The following is a 16,202-nucleotide window of genomic DNA, read 5'->3' as shown; positions in this document are numbered from 1 at the left end:
ATTTTTTATGGTTTGAAACTTATTCTCTCCAGGATTTTATGTTTTTTTTTTTTTTCTCTAAAGCAATGCTGTGTGTGGAATTCATTGCTTGTTCTTATCATCTTCAAAGGTAACCCTTTTAACAATAGTTTTTAACATGTTCTTGTGGCATTTTCCCATGATGGAGGGCATGTATAAAGAAAGTTAAGGTCAAAATTGCATTTCTGAATATATATTTAATCAAATCGTTGAGAATCAGGAGCAGACAAGTTTCTAATGAACTAATGCTGCTATGCAGAAACTGTCCTAGAAAAGGACTTTTTTTTTTTTTTTTTTTTGGCGAAAAAAAGGCAAAATCATAATTAAAAGAGCACTGTGGGAACACTTAGAAAATAGATCCAAACATGATCTGAGTGGGATTTAACAAAAAATTTAAAAAGTGAATTCCCAGTTGGATTTGAAATAGTTTATATCAAGCAATCAAGGCAAAAACCTACTACAGAAGACAAACAAAAGACATGTCTATACATAGATATCAAACTTTGTTTAAATATTTGTGTCTTGATTGGAAAATTAAAAATATATTTGCCTGAAAAAGAGTGTGAATTTATATGGTCCCCACCTCACTATTCTTTGCTTAAGTATTTTATTTTTTTGCATAGTTTAATGTTTAAATGAGTTTAAAGATTTTAGATTCACTCACTTCCATTCCATGTCTGGTATATCTCTCTTGTAGTGCACATCCTGTAGTTCATATTTGAAGGGACAGACAGTAAACGTAGACAGTGATACATTTTGCCTCTCAACCCACCTTAAGGTTATGTCCTGGGAGTCTTGTAGACACGCTGAAAAGCTTTTCCAAAATCAATAACTGTTTACTGAGCAACAGCAAACCACGCTTGAGATCAATCTTCCCTTCCCTGTTAAAGAGTCTGCATGTGAATTCAGGGGTTTTTACTTTTGGTTATGTGAGAATGAAAATTGAATTGAATAAGACGCCATTGGTCTGGTTGAACTATGACTCCAGCTCTCCTTTCATGGCAGCTCCGTCGATCAGTGAAGGTCAGCTGTCAGTTGAATGTCAGACAGGAGCAATGTTTGCGGGTCAAAATTTCCAGAAAGAAAGAAAAATCTATATATTTTCATTTTAGCATATGAAATTCTATTTCTTAATAAACCTTAACCTGATTAAGAACATAACAGGGCGTGTCATTTTCTTTGAGATGCATGACATGTTCTTCCTTATACAATTAAAAATAAAAAAACAACAGTTTGAAGAATGAATGAAGGGACTCCACACTTTTCTGCACCACAGATTGTCTTTATTTGATAAAAACTTGGATATTTTGATGTACAGGTAGATAAAATCTTCCCTACAAAGCTACGCAGACATATCAGTACCCTGATCTACCCAGAGGGGGGCTGCTCTCCTAACAGGAGGAGAAGTAACCCTGATGACCTGAAGTGGCTTCACTATATGTAGGAAATGATGGTATTCATGATTTATCAGATTTTTCTTCACCCTGCTGAATAATTAGGTAAAAAACTTTTTTTTATTGAGTCTGGACGGTTTCTGCTTCCTCTTGACATACACAGAAAAAGATTATTCTTTCCAAATGATTTCCTTCTTTCTTTTTGGGCAAACTTATCTAATTTTAATCAAAATTCAGGCACCAATATCTTTAAGTTATTATTTTTTAGAGTTTTGTTTTTGTTTTGACAAAGTCCTTTTGGTTTTAAAAATTTTTGTTTTAATGAGAAGAGGGAGTTTTAACTATTGGCAATTGCTTAAGAAAACCTTGCATATATGAAGTGTACATCAATCCTGTATCAAGTGGATTTAAAAATCCACTCAGATGAAAATCATGTGGTGACAGTTTCAGAGCATGTACAGCATCTTGTAGTGCTTTTAACATCTTCTTTTGTACTTTTCTGACAAAGAAAATTAAGCTCAAAATTGCATTTCGGAGAATTTCTTTATCTAAATCGTTGTAAATCAGGAGCAGACAAAAAATATAGTTTGAAAAAGCTTGTAGATGTGACATATAAGCTACTACGGCAAGCCACAAGCTCCCTGCTCTGCTCCATTCCAATGCATTGACTTGCAAACGACTAGATCCATGTACGTCTTTGCATTCCTTGTCTTAGCCGGCTGGCATCTGGCTTAAAACTGTTCGGCTGGATAACTCCAATGTTGCTCGTCATTTTTGTTCTCCCGGTAATGTTCGTTTGGGGTTGGGAGGGTATGTAAGCTAGCAGGAGAGCATATAAATCGATGAATGACAGAAATGGGGCGGGGTTACCCTGCACCAAGGGTCCCGCCTACAACTCAGAGGCAAATTTCTGATTAACTACAGTCGCTTTTGCAGAAACGATGACCTATGATTCCCCTTTTTTGTGCTCATTGAATTTACCTAGGACTTCTAACAGTGTGCTTCATTTATAATCTTTCACTTAAACCAGTTACATACCTAACAAACCAAAATGATGAGTTTAACAGCATATTAAATGTGGATTAATAATGTGACCTTTTCATAAAAAAAGTGTAATTACTTTTACAATTCTGTTTTTAAAGGCTTGGCAAAAAAAAAGATAAGAAAAGAACACCTTTTGAAAGCTGAATGAGTTGAAAAAGGCTCAAATGAAGCTTTAAAGGGAAAGAAAGACCTTGAAGTGGGCATCATTGAACCCTCTTAAGTCTGTATTTAATTTTTTTTTTTTTTATTTATTTTAATTTTTTAAAATTTTTATTTTCACTCTTCCTTTTTATTAAAGTTTTAATCTACACCTTGAACTGAAGTTGTTTTAGGCTTTTTCTTAAATCTTATGGAAATGCTGTTTTCTGATTACTAGTTAAACAAAAAATAAATTGTTAATTTGTTGATTAAAGGAAATATTACATACAGAAAATATACATTTTTTGTAATTTTGCAAGTCGGCAGCATTTTTGTGCCTGATTTTTAAAGAACACAGTAGGATAAAGTTTGTTTTAGCAATTAGCAGTTTATTTGCATCAAATACAATCGAAAGGAATGTAGAACCATTTTTTCCTTCACTTTCAAAGTAGTTTTTCTCTGATATTTACTGTACCGTAAAATACTTGAAACATAGTCATTGTTGTCTTATTAAGTCATCTTCAAAAATAATCAAAGGACCAAGTTTTTCTGCAGACTTTTCAGGTTGCACATACTTTATTTTCCCCCTTTTTCCCCTTTTTTTTCCTGCAGGACTTTACTTAACATTTGATTTTAAGCTTGCTCAACATCCATCTTCATCTCTGCTCTTCGGTTCATATCAGCTCCATCTCTGATCTTTCTGTTGGATTTTTTCATTTTCTCCAGTCAGGATTTCTGTCCCAGACTTAAAAAAAAAATAAAATAAAAAAATGAACCTACCATCAACTTTTAATTCAAACTTTTAAAACTCAAATCTTTCATTAATGCATGTTTCGTCACTCTTTTTTTCCCCATTTCTATCTTAATTTCTATTCCCTGTTTAATTAGTTGTGCTTATCAAATGTCTACATCCATTGCAGTTAATTTTACATCTCACACTTAAGAAAAACCTCTCAGCTGTCATTTAAGTGTCAGTATACATCAAAAAGCCCATTAGAGCGCCTGGAGTATGTAAATACTTTTAACTAGCTAAGCAAACTTCAAAGTATTCATCTAATGAATATGTAGGGTTGTATTGTAGTTTTTCTTTCCTTGCTTTGACAGCCATCTGTCTGCGTCTCTTTGATGTACACCCCACGTCTGCTCTGCTGCACACTTTCACTCTCCAGCCACATTCAACTTTCATACATGGAATCAATTTCAGATCAACGTTGCTCCACAGACCGTTGCTGGCTCCCACAGTCGCTTTAAAGCAGTTTTTCCCGAGCGGTCGGGATTTTTCTTACTGAATCTAAAACCTTTGAGGGTTGGTCAGAACATAACGGTTTCTAGAAGGTGATCTAACCATGTTTTGTCTCTTTTGCTTGATCACAGCTTCCTTTAAATGGACTCTTTAAAACGGTTTTGCCTCCCCTTCTGAATGAAATCTGGTCGTTGTGTTCTGACTTATCCGTGCTTTGCTCTGCAACCCCTTGCCCATCTGCCATGCTTTCCGTTGGTGCGGGCCTCAGGAAGTGGGTGTGTTGAATTGGTTTAGGCGAAAGAGAGGTAGGGAGAGGAGGGGAAAGGGAGGATACTGATTAAAATAATAAACAGCTGTGTGATAGACTGGGGCTATAGTGGCCAGCCACAAGAGCAACAGTTGAGGCGGACGGACTGGCGATATGCGGTGTGGAAGTTTGCATGTACTTTTGGAGGGGAAAGAAAGTTGAAGAAGAGAGGAAGCTCAACTTTGAAGGAACTTGTTTTTTCTTCCTGGAGGCATGAGGAGTCAAATCAGCTGCTTCTACTTTTTCAAGACAATCGGGAGACTCGAAGAGGCCGTCAAGTCGCACTCTCCGCGCAGGATCTTAACGCCGAGCCTGGAGGCAGCTCTCTGTGAACATGTGGCTCCAACAAAAAGACATTCTTTGACTAAGTGGGCCATCGAGGCGGTGATTAGAGAGGGTGTGACAGAGCGGGGCCAGACCAGGACTCCAGACCTGACAGGCTTTTGAGGCAGATATAGAGATGGCTCTTTTAGCCTACCCTAGCCAAACTCAGGGAAATAAGAGGGCGACGCATGCGCCTGTTTGTTCTGTTTTCCCAAAAGGCATTGAGTTATCTAAGTAATTGAGAAGAAGTCTAGTCCCTGCCCCAGGTTTGGACTGCTGGATATCATATAGGAGGACAGGAGGAGGAAGAAAATCACACCAGGGCTGAAAGAGAGGGGCAAACCTGTCCTTGAATACTGAGGTTTCCATCAACTTTTCTCTTCCCTCAAGACACAAAGCTGTAATCTCAACTTTGCAGACCTCCACCCACGTTTTTTTTTTTTTTTGTATTCTTTGTCCCAATCTCAATGCCCCATTGGTGGCTAAAGGAACTCAGCTATCACCCTTCAGCGGTATCTTTGTCGATCCTCTACTGGCACCCATCACCACTACGTCCCAGCATGGCTGTGGGGTAGCTGTCTTCCCCTCATCCATACTTCCCCTCATAGGAGGATGCTACGACCGTGGGGTGGGATTGGGCGTGCACACACAACAGAATGCGTGTACAGCAGAGGGATGTGTGGAGTGTGTAAATTGCCTGTTAAAAGGTCGCAATCAGGAGTTTTTCTTTTTGTTGTGAATTTTTTTACAAATGCCGAGTTATTTTTCAACTGGATTCCAAGTTGCCCAAACTCTGGATTGCTGTACGTTCTGAACGCTGAACTCCAATTTTTCCATTTGGACGAAACCAGTCGGAGGACTTGCTTGGCTGTGCCAAATCTGAAACTTCCTGCAAATTGTGCAACACTGTACAAGATGTAGATGCCGGTGGCAGGGGGAGGAGCCACAGCCCACACTCCACAATGATTGGCTTGAATTTCAGTTTACACGAGTTACTCAGAAGGTTTGAACAGGTATTTGTCTCTTTAATTTCACATTAAAAGCAGCTCAAAAAGGGGAAAAAATAGAAAGACAGCAGAATTAAAGAACCAGCAAAACCTCACCTTGTGTTTGCTGTTGTAATTAGTTTTATGAGCTCTCATTATTAGACTTGTTTATATAAAATAATAATTTCTTGCCTGCTGGGCTGCTTAAAGTAGGTTAGTACCCAGAAGGAATGTCACGCTGAGCCCTGAATTCAATATAATTTGTTAAAGCAGACTTTCACATGGTTTAGCACAGTGAGGCTCATTGTTTATAATATAAACTGTCATTTTGGGCTTTGTCTGCTTTCTCTTTCGCTTCCAGGGAAACGTATTATTAAATGATCTGCAGCTAAATTGTGCAACTTGCTTGCGTCTGGTTTCCACTTCTACATGTCTGTTATTTTGCCTTTCACCTTTATGAATGAGAGTCAGTTGATTTCCTCTGCCCGGTGGGCCAAAACAAAGGCCAGTTGTTGCAAATCAGATCAAAATATATTTTTGTATGTGTGTTTACTGCTGAAGTGAAAGACGCAGATCTAACCCGAGGTCCATCGGTAAACACATCGGCATACGTGAACCGGTGGCTTTAAGCAGTCAGAGGAAGCTTTAAATCTTAAAGGCTGTTTCAAAAATGAATGTGTTCCACACAGGTTATGCTTTCTATCTGATGCATGAATGTGCTAGTGTTGTTTTCAGTATGGTCTGCTTTATGTGGATGTTGAATAGGGAAGGGAAGCACTTGGGTAATGACTTGAAAAACAGCCATCTGGCTTAATGACTCAAAGTGTTTCTGTCTTTTGCTTTCGTTTAGTCAGTTTTTTTTTTCTTTTCATGTATACTTACTGAATTTCTTTCTTCTTTTACCTTTAAAAGCTGTGATCTCTTGGTTTGCAATTCACAGCGGTCAGTTTTGCTGCTGCTTTTGTCACGAATGCCTGTTGGCGCTCCACACCTCGCAGCTTGTCGTCGCAGATGCCAGCAGCATTTGTTTTAGCCATGAAGGGCTTTGATCTGCACCAAGTTTGGATGGCGTTCTCTTGGATTCTTTTCAAGTGTCCTTAAAGTATTGCTATTTTGTGTCCCCAGTGCGTTGGGATTGCACAGCAAAGAGGGTCAAATCACAGCTGGAATGCACTTTCCCCAAAACTACTGCATGGATTATTCTGGTCATCCTACCTCCTTTCAGATGTCCTTGACTGTTATTTGTGATTATCTTTGTACCCACCAGTGGCCATATAGCTAACCTACCTGTACAAAATGCTACATTTACTCAATATTTCATTATATTACAACCTTTTTCAACCCCTTCGAACCCTGCACACTGCGGAAGGGGCCCAATAGTGCTTTTCAGGTAATAAGTGGGTGTACCTTGCCTGACTGTTTGGGCATCCTACAGTAAGGAGCAAGTATGCTCACCTTACAAACAACCAATGTTTGGCGTTAGGGCAGCGTACGACAGCATCACCCGTCTGTCATAAATGCTTGTAACTTACATTATACTTCAATACAATTCACGATACAATTACCACAAATACATGCATTTGTAGGACTTCCCTTGAGGTGGCTACACAAGCCTCAAGGGAACTGCAAGACACACCTGCACTTTCTTTAAGATGTGGCCCCTCCTGTCTAAGTTCCCCCACTGACCCAGACAACCCAAAAACCTGAAGCACCTGTATGGGTAAATCCCCTGTACGGGTGCATGTGACTTAGGCAAACTAAAACTTGATCATGTCCACACAGCTAACTTTTGCCATTTTGTGGTGTACATTTTAATTTCTGCATTTGAAAAATGCTTTTGACTGTTTTAGATGTAAAGAAATCATAAAACTCCTGTTTATTTACATAGACAACAACATGATTTATTAGAAAGAATTGTGCACTCCCTGCACAATTGTCATTCCATACGTTCCAATATGACCTATGGAGTAAGCTGACATTTTTAGTAAAACATCTTAATTGTAAATCATGAACCCCCCCTCCTTTTGTTTATCAAAATTTTTTTTTGAGTTAAATAAAAAGTAATACAAAGATGGATGTGAATAGATTTTTTTTTTAATTATAGGAAGACAAAATTCTAACAATTTAAATTTAATCAAACCAGTGGAAATTATAACATTTTGCTACTTTAAAGTAGAAAATATAATTCCATTTTCCCTTTAGAAAGATATATTAACTAACTATTTAGTTAGAGGTGTATTTACTAGATTTGGATTTGGTTTAAAAAAAAATAAAAAAGTGCTCTGGACATATTTTTTTTCCAAGTAAGATTCTGGGTTTATAAGGTTTATGTGGAGCAGGTATTTAGTATTCTGATATATTTCAGTGTGTTTAGTCTGTCACAGTTTCTAGGTTTTTGCAGCCTATAAACAAATATCAGTTGTTAAGCCATTTTGACACCTTTTTAGTATTCATATGTGTCACGCCTCAGTGCTTTTATGCCTGTGTGTACAGTTCTGACGACAGCCAAATTTATGAGCCAGGTTTGAAATGACTGCACTGTACAGACGTTTGAGCTCATTAGCGATCCACCTCTGTTCTGCAGAAAGTGTTGTCACGATGCGTCTGTGATGCCGACGTCTTTATCTTCAGTTGATTTAGGCTGAGCTGAGGAGAGTCCTAGTTGAGCGAGTGAGAGAAGGGAAATGGAGCGGTTTTACACATCTAAAAATAAAACGTTTGACAGGATCCTCTGCTTGCGTCAGCCCCACCTCACCTCTCTTGTGGCTCAGTCCTTTCAAATAAACTCTCATGCACGCTCTTGGAGATGTGGTTGTGTGGTGGACGCGTTTGTTGTGTTCGCACACTGGAATCTTGTCAAAGACGCAAACATGACCTTTCAAAAATGCATTATTGGTCTGTATCTCACATTGACTGTAAATAAGAACTGGACTGAGCGAGTGTGAGGTAACCCTCCAGTTCCAACAAAAGGAAGTGACCATTTTTTCACAATACAGACGCCACCATGAATGATCTTGTTGGAAGACCACACCCTTACCACTTAAAGCTGCCTCAGGAGAATGTACCGTATGTCCAAACTTCCTCCCTACTCCCAAACTACTAAACAAAATTTCACCTTGCTCACTCACTTTTTAAGCTTGTCACTGATTTGTGCTCCAAAGGTTAGACATAACAGCTCTTCTGTAGACAGTTATCGAGGATGCACACGTAATAAAGATGGCATTAGTCTTATCCTAAAAAATGAAGGAAATGATCATAAAGATGTCACTGTGACCTAAAAAGTATCCTCCACCGCAGCATTGGGGAGATTCCCTGAATATTTATTCTTCTTCGCCCTCTGGAGACGTTCACCATGAACTTTGTTTAATCTATGCGTGAATATCTGTCATTTCTTTGACAGCTTAGGTGACTTTTGCACAGACCCTGTTGTCCTTGGCGATTGCATTTACTCAAAGAAAAGCACTTTTGTCTTTCTGCAGGACATCCAGGCTGAGATCGACTCTCACAATGACATTTTCAAGAGTGTGGAGGGGAACAAGTCGAAGATGGTGAAAGCGCTGGGGAGTTCGGAGGAAGCTGTGTTTCTCCAACACAGGCTGGATGACATGAACCAGCGCTGGAGCGACCTGAAGGCCAAGTCGGCCAACATCCGGTTAGTGATTTTCTGATAATGCTGGATGGCAACTTTTTTTTTTTTGTGTGGACTTTTTTCTTCTTTGGCTCCAAGTTTTACTCGTCAGCGTAGATTTCAGGAGGAGGTGCGATTATTGCTATTTTCCAAATAGAAAGTTTCCTTTTAGAGTTATTCCACAGCTTTTGTGGTGAATCTAATCACATTTTCTAAAATAACACTTAAGTAAGACAGCTACTGGCAAGAAAGTGATTTAAATTCTTCAAATCGAGAAAAAAAAAGTAAAACTTTATTTTTTTTTTTGAGTATTTTTCCAACACTAAATAGTCTAACTCGTCACAGGAAGTCAGATTTTCACTAGAGTTTGATGTGGTTTAAGCAGGAATAAGCTTTTAAACGTCCACCTTTATCAACAAATTAATACCTGAGACGTGGCGTCTGTAGCTGCTCCAAAATGACTCAGAAGCTTCCTCTTTTGGCTCATATTAATGAATTTGCAGGATCCAATTTGAGGAGTGCTGCACCAGTGCACAGGGTCATTACACATGCTGCCCATTGTGTTTACCTTGATTACATTACATGCACACACCAACAGGCTGCTGGAGAGTAACTGCGGACACATCCACACCCGTATTTGCTGCCGGATGAACTCTGTGAGACTGTGGCTCACGTTAGATCTTTAATCTCCTGCTTCTCAGAAGGAATTCAGTTTCTCGATATGTAAAAAGTATTTTGTGACAAACGGCAGAAGTCTCCTTGTGAAGACCTTATTATTTTCAGGCTAAGATTTTCCATCAGAAATTAGATTTCCATGTAAAAACCTACAAATATTAAAATACAGTAAATAACAAAAAGACAGTCGACAGCTTATGCTTTTTTTGTTCTGTGACAAACATTATGCTTGAAAAAAGTTTTTGTTATCTAAACTACCAATTGTTAAAAAAAGGAAGTAAAGTTATGCATTTATTGTAGATCAAATTTAAAAGATTGTATAATGTCTTATTTTTTCAAAAACATGATGTATCAAACACTAGGCAACATAAAATTCTTGCATTCATGCAAGTTTTTGCTCTCCTTGGTTGTCAGTTAGCTTCATTTAATTTTAAAAGTGGACAAACTGTTTATTACAGCTTTCTTATTGCTTTTCCAAAAAAGATTAAGACGTAAACCAGTGATGAACTAACTCAATTGTACAAAACCTTTAAAGAAGAAATTCACTTTGAAATACTTCAACATATTTTATGAGACTGTGCCAAATCTGTTATTTAATAAAGTAAAAAGCAAAACTATAATTTTTAGACATGCCAGATCTCTCAGACAGAAATTACAACTGATCCAGTCAGTTGTTGAATCATTAATTTCAGCTAATTGAAAATGTTATTACATCATGTACGGTTCAGCTCTTGGTAGAACGGTTAAACATCTGATTCCCCAATAATTACTGCTGTCGATTATTTCAAATTAGGTGTTCTGATTTCAAAATAAAAGAAGAAATGATGCGTGAGAAGACAGAAATAATTATATAGTTTTTGCCATCATGCCCACAGTTTATTTAGTTTATTATTCTGTGAAAAAACGTCTAGAATCAAATTGATCAAAGAGGTAGATTTGTCCAATCTGAAAACACTGAACCTGGCATAACATTTTTTTGTAAGATTTATTTCTTATGGTCTTCCATTGACATGGGAGACCATAAGAAATAAATCTTATCTTATAAATCTTCTGCAAGACAGAAGTTTTTAAACTAATGGATTGCTTAAAGCGTGGTCAGCCAATCAGACTGCTGTCTGCTGGTCCTTCGCGAAGAGCGTCCTTACTGGGGGAAATCATCATAAATGAAACCATGACAGATCTGCTGATGGAGCAGTAGGGGGTGTGGTCAGTGTTTCCCATTCTATCAGACTTGATAGATCTGGTTAGCTGGCCATGCCCAAGACAAACAGCTGATAGAAAACAGAAACATAATAGGGTAAAAACCTGATCCGTCTTAAAAATGTCTTTCCAAAAAAAAAAAAATCCAGATCCTCTCCAATCTGAGTATTCTGCTTTATTTTCCTTTGACCTCTGATGACCTCTTCATGAAGAGATGACCTTGTCACCTTAATTCTCTGAATTAACCATTTGGTGAAGAACGCTCTCTGATTCTGGATGTGGTGACGATGAAATCTGTCCTCCAACAGACACTTAGTGTACCGATGGCCACATTTTTAACTTAAATAAAAAGTTAGTGACAAAAATAACAATGATGGAAAATGTTGTAATGAAGGAGCCAGGTTGAGATGATTAAAGGGGGAAGCGGGCTGTACAAAAGGGTTCAGATATGGATGAACTAAGGGGAAATTAAAGTGTGGGAAGAGATCCTGCTCTGAAAACAGCATTATTGAGGTAAAATGGCTCCAGGTGAAACGGTCTAGAGGTATTGTTGATGGTGTGTGCTGATTATAGAGAGCCCATTATGACTTAATTGCTGTACATCTGTAATTAAAGCAAGCTCACTGAGTCGCAACACGAGGCCTCTGCACACTGAGTTCAGATTTACCCAAAGGCAAGAGGAACAAATTACAGTTCAACACAAAGTTTATGCATGACTCCAGCCAAACATTTAGCAGCTAAGCGTGTCCCTTTCTCCACGTCATAGTGACACATGGAAGTAACTCTTGAGTGGTTTGTTGATTAAAATAATTAAAATTACAATGCTAGTTTCAGTATAGTGGATATAAAAAACAAGCCAAAAAACAAGCAATATATGTTTTATCAAAGAGCTGACTGACAAAACAGAACCATTACTGATGCGTGTAAAGACTAAGGCTGGTGGTGCATGTTGGCAGAGCGCACCTGGAGGCGAGCGCCGAGCGCTGGTCACATCTTCTGAGCATCCTTGAGGAGCTGTGGAGGTGGATCTGCATGAAGGACGAGGAGCTGGCCAAGCAGATGCCCATCGGAGGAGATGTGCCCACCCTGCTGCAACAGCAGAACCACTGCACGGTAGGTCCCGTTCCTGCCACACTGTGACTGTGTTTTTCTTGAGCTTTATGTTTTTCGGACTTACAGATGCATGTTTTAGGCTTGTAGGGTAATTCCATTTCCTTTTGGTTCTAAATTTTTGATGAGCACACATCTTCAGTCCAGTATTAAAGTTCCACTCCAATCATCTTTTGATCTATTTTAAAAGCATTCCCAGTGGTCTTTTAATTATGATTATGCCGTTTTTAGCCAAAAAAACAAAACAAAACCCAACCTGCGTCATTGTCTAGGAAATAGTTCTGAGAGCGGCAATAGTTACTGAGTTGTGGGCGGAGTAGCCCCGCCCCCTTTCCCCTCCCTGTTGCTGAGAGCTCTATGTTCAGGGACTCTCCTGTTAGCCTACAGCCCCTCACAACCCCAACTTAATCTTAGTAGTGCAAAAAAGATGGCAAACAATATTGGAGTGATCCAGTTTTTTGCCAAATGCGGATGAGGAAAACGAAGGCGTAACATGCATCGTAAATTCTACTTCATAAATAAGCTATTTTTTCCAAATTTTTTTTTGTCTGCTCCTAATTCACAACAATTTCATTAAAGAAAAACGTAGAAAGGAAAATTTTAAATAATTTTTGCCTTTGATGGCCTCATTGTTGGTCTTGGAGATAAAGACGATGTTGACATTGTTCGATCAATGTCAATTTTATAAATCAAGTTTTCATGTTTGGACATTTTTGTCACCCTTGAAAGTCTCTTGATCTAATAATACATTTTTGTGTTTTAGTGTTTCAGCTTTTTTTATGTTCAGATCTGTTGTTTTTTTTTACTAATATTTATCTTAAAAGTTCTTTTTTATAAAAACTGTATTCTCAGATACATGACTTACCTACTATTAAATCAATAAAGTCAATTTTCTTTGTGTAGATTGATAAAAAATAAGAATAAATTAAAAACAATACACAAAAGAATAATGATAACTTGATATAAAAAGTATGTGTGCACATGGAGACTTTAAAGAATAATAAAGATTCTACGTTTCAGCTTAAAGAAAATAAAAAAACTAATTGGCATTAGATCAATATTCTCAGTGCATCCTTGCTTTGAAGGCAGTAACGGGAAAGGCAGATAAGTGATCTCCTGTGGAGACTGAGTTTCCTTTTCCTGCAGCAGGCGATCAATTTCTCGGCTGCTTTAGTGCCTGCTAAGAATAGTCTCCTAATGATTTAATCAGAAATCATTTTCCGGAAGTAGAATGCATGCCTCAATAAAACCTTTCTCTGACATAATTATGTTTAAATGATGCAAAATGGAAACCGCACCCCCCCAAAAAATTAATTAGTCTTCAAAAAACATTTTTTTCTCTCCGCTATAAGTCATCTTTTTAATCTATTGTAAAAGTGTTTCCAGTGGTCTTTCAATTCTGATCATGCAGTTTTTAGCCAAAATCAAAAGGACATAGTTTCTACAGAGCAGCAGTAGTTGATTAGAAATTCACCTCTGAGTTGTGGGCAGGATCCTTGGTGCGGAGCAACCCCACCCCCTCTTCCCCTTTTTGTTACTGAGAGTTTGTCCGCTGAGAGCTCTTCTGCTAGCATTTAGCTTGTTCTCGAACATACGTTTAGCCTATGGTGTTCAGACTGGACACACAGTATGTTTACTAGCGCATGTCTACCAACTAGTTGGAAGAGCCTAGGCTCTCCTAGGTTTCTCCTTCATGATCAACATTTGGCACTTCCGCGAATTAAAAGGGACGCCATCCATGGATCACTACCAATTCAGACTCCTTAAGTTTGACCTGGTTTAACTTTTAGCACGCGTTCAGTTGCTGTGCGTTTTGTACGCCCGAAAACTCGTAAAAATGTGTGAAGCTATGCACGAACACAAAGTTTGAAGCGCGGAAGCCCAAAATACATGCTTACTTTTACATAGACTTTTTATTGGAAGTGGCTGCTGTAACATACAGTTGATGTCAAAGTAGAATTTGATGCTGACAGTTTCAAAGTCTTATTGGCAATGATTCTGTAAGAGCAGAAATTCACCACTGAATAAATACTTCTTTTCTTCATTTACTTTGAAGTGTTTTGTTTTTTTGGGGGTCTTTTTTATTTCCTGATTTGTCTTCCCAACTTCTTATTACCAAAAGCACTAAAACAAAAATTCCCCAAAAAATTGAAATTTGGAGCATGGCTGCTAAAAGGCTGTCTTTTCATTTAGTCTGCGATGCCGTCCCCCCTTCTCTTTCCTGTACTCTACCTCTAATAGATTGGCCTTGAGGTCTCACTGACCCTAAGAGGGATGAGGGAGCTGAACAAAACAAAGGACTCCATCTTCGAACAAGTCATGCTCTCTTACGCTCATTCACTTGTCAGCCTTCTGTGCTCACAAAGACTCCACCATTCTGCTCCGTTTGAGAGGAGGGCGAGAGGATGTAAGGAAAATCCTAATCAGCAGGGTATTGAGGTCAAGATCAAGAAACTTTCACTTGTCCTTCTTTTCCTGTAGTTTCTTCTTTTTTTATTTAGGGGGAATTAAGAGAATTAAAAAATGAAGGCCAAGCCACTTAGCCCAGCAAAGAACCATAAATGTTGGATTATTTAAGCCCGAAAGAAAAGAGAATGTGTGAGCGATGTTCTGCATTGAAAAGGAAAAAGGTGAAGGAGAGTGAGCAGCAAGCAAGTGTAATTAGACTAAAAAAAAGACCATTTAGAGTGGAGGAATGGTTAATGGAAGGATCCGAACAGCCTGTTTTCACCTTCCAGATTGGTATATTCCGTACAATACATCACCAGACTTTTAAATCTTGGAGAGACAGAGAGAGGTGGCGATTGTCCATTCTCTCATGGGGAACTTCTTGCTTTCCTGCCCAACTATTTGCCTGTTTTTATTTGCCAAAATGACCATAATAGAATGTATTAATTGTGCTTTCAATTATCCAGCCATAAAGCTGATTAAACCCATCAGTCTTTTCTATTAAATGAATAGCTTAAATATCAAGCCAGCTTGCAGACGCCGTTAACGACTTATCTTTCAGCAACAATTGGCGGCTCGGTCACATCGCCAGAAGTGTTGGTCTTTTATAAACCCCAATAAATGAATAGAAAGAGGCATCGGTCTGAGCTAAGTTTAGACTTTTACTGTTGTCTTTGTGGTCTCTCTGTGACTCAGTAGGACGTGACTGCGCAGTTGGAAGTGAAAAGAGTGAAGTAATCTTAATCATTGTGCCTGCATGATTGATTGGAACCATTTGCACTTGGATGGGCGAAGCTGAAAGCAGACTGAAATGCATTAACAGTCCCGTACATTGCTGCTTTCATGGAAAAGAAGGATATTTATCAAACTCGCGGTTGTCTCTGTTTGCATAAGTTATGTTTTTGTCAGTTTTTTGAAAGCTTGCACTATGATGAATCAGAGGAATTGCTTCTGAAGCTCCTTAGACCTGCAGGCAACCTCAACAACACTGAAACCAAACAATTCCACATGGTGGAAATGTAGTAAAAAACACAACTTTTTCAGTATTTGATGTGCCCCAACTTATCTTTCAGGGAATTTGTTTTGATTGATCTTCCTGTTCTTTCACTGCCGCAGTCTTAAACCTGCCTCGCTTTTCCCTAAAACAGATTTTCCAGAACTTTTCCACTTTGTCAGTCACCTTCCTGTCTTCTCAGACTCTAGCCCGTCATGTTTGCTTCTTCTGGAGATCTTCCTAATTTTCTATATGGAATATTCATCTTCTCTGTTACCTTTTGCTCACTAAGTATAGGGATTAAAGTCAAAATTGTTAGATTTTGGTCACTTATATAGAGGTGCTACACATTTAAGACTGTGTAGTGATCTGGATCAAATTGGATCACAGTAATCGGAACTACTTGGACTGAACTGCCTTATATTCATCACAATTAAAAATCTCTTTTTATAGTTTTGAAGCAGATATTAATACTTCTGATATATTTCTGGGTGGTGGTGTATATTTTTTAGGTGTAGTATGATTTGTGGGGGCTGAGATAGGAAGGTTTCTTGAGCCGGAAGAGGGATGTTTGGCTGGAAGTAGTCTTGCCGAGATGATATCTTCTAGGCGACACATCACCGGGCATGACGATAAGCTGCTGTGTTAAAGCCACACATCAACCCTTTCTATAGATGTGAACACAAACTGTGC

The 16,202-nt window shown here is 38.4% G+C and overlaps 1 protein-coding gene across 6 annotated transcripts in view; it reads left to right on the top strand.

Annotated features, from left to right (window-relative positions):
* The window catches only part of utrn (utrophin), a 143,394-nt gene that overhangs the window by 76,240 nt on the left and 50,952 nt on the right, over window positions 1-16,202 (top strand). For all 6 annotated transcript variants that reach the window (XM_023953087.1, XM_023953088.1, XM_023953090.1 and 3 more), the window contains 2 exons: window positions 8,934-9,106; window positions 11,914-12,070. In XM_023953087.1, coding sequence (XP_023808855.1) covers window positions 8,934-9,106; window positions 11,914-12,070 — 330 coding nt within the window. The remainder of the gene's footprint in view (window positions 1-8,933; window positions 9,107-11,913; window positions 12,071-16,202) is intronic.

Source organism: Oryzias latipes, chromosome 24, assembly GCF_002234675.1.
Source record: "Oryzias latipes chromosome 24, ASM223467v1".
NCBI lineage: Eukaryota > Metazoa > Chordata > Actinopteri > Beloniformes > Adrianichthyidae > Oryzias > Oryzias latipes.
Note: the sequence above shows the minus strand (reverse complement) of the source record. Positions and strands in the feature narration are given on the sequence as shown.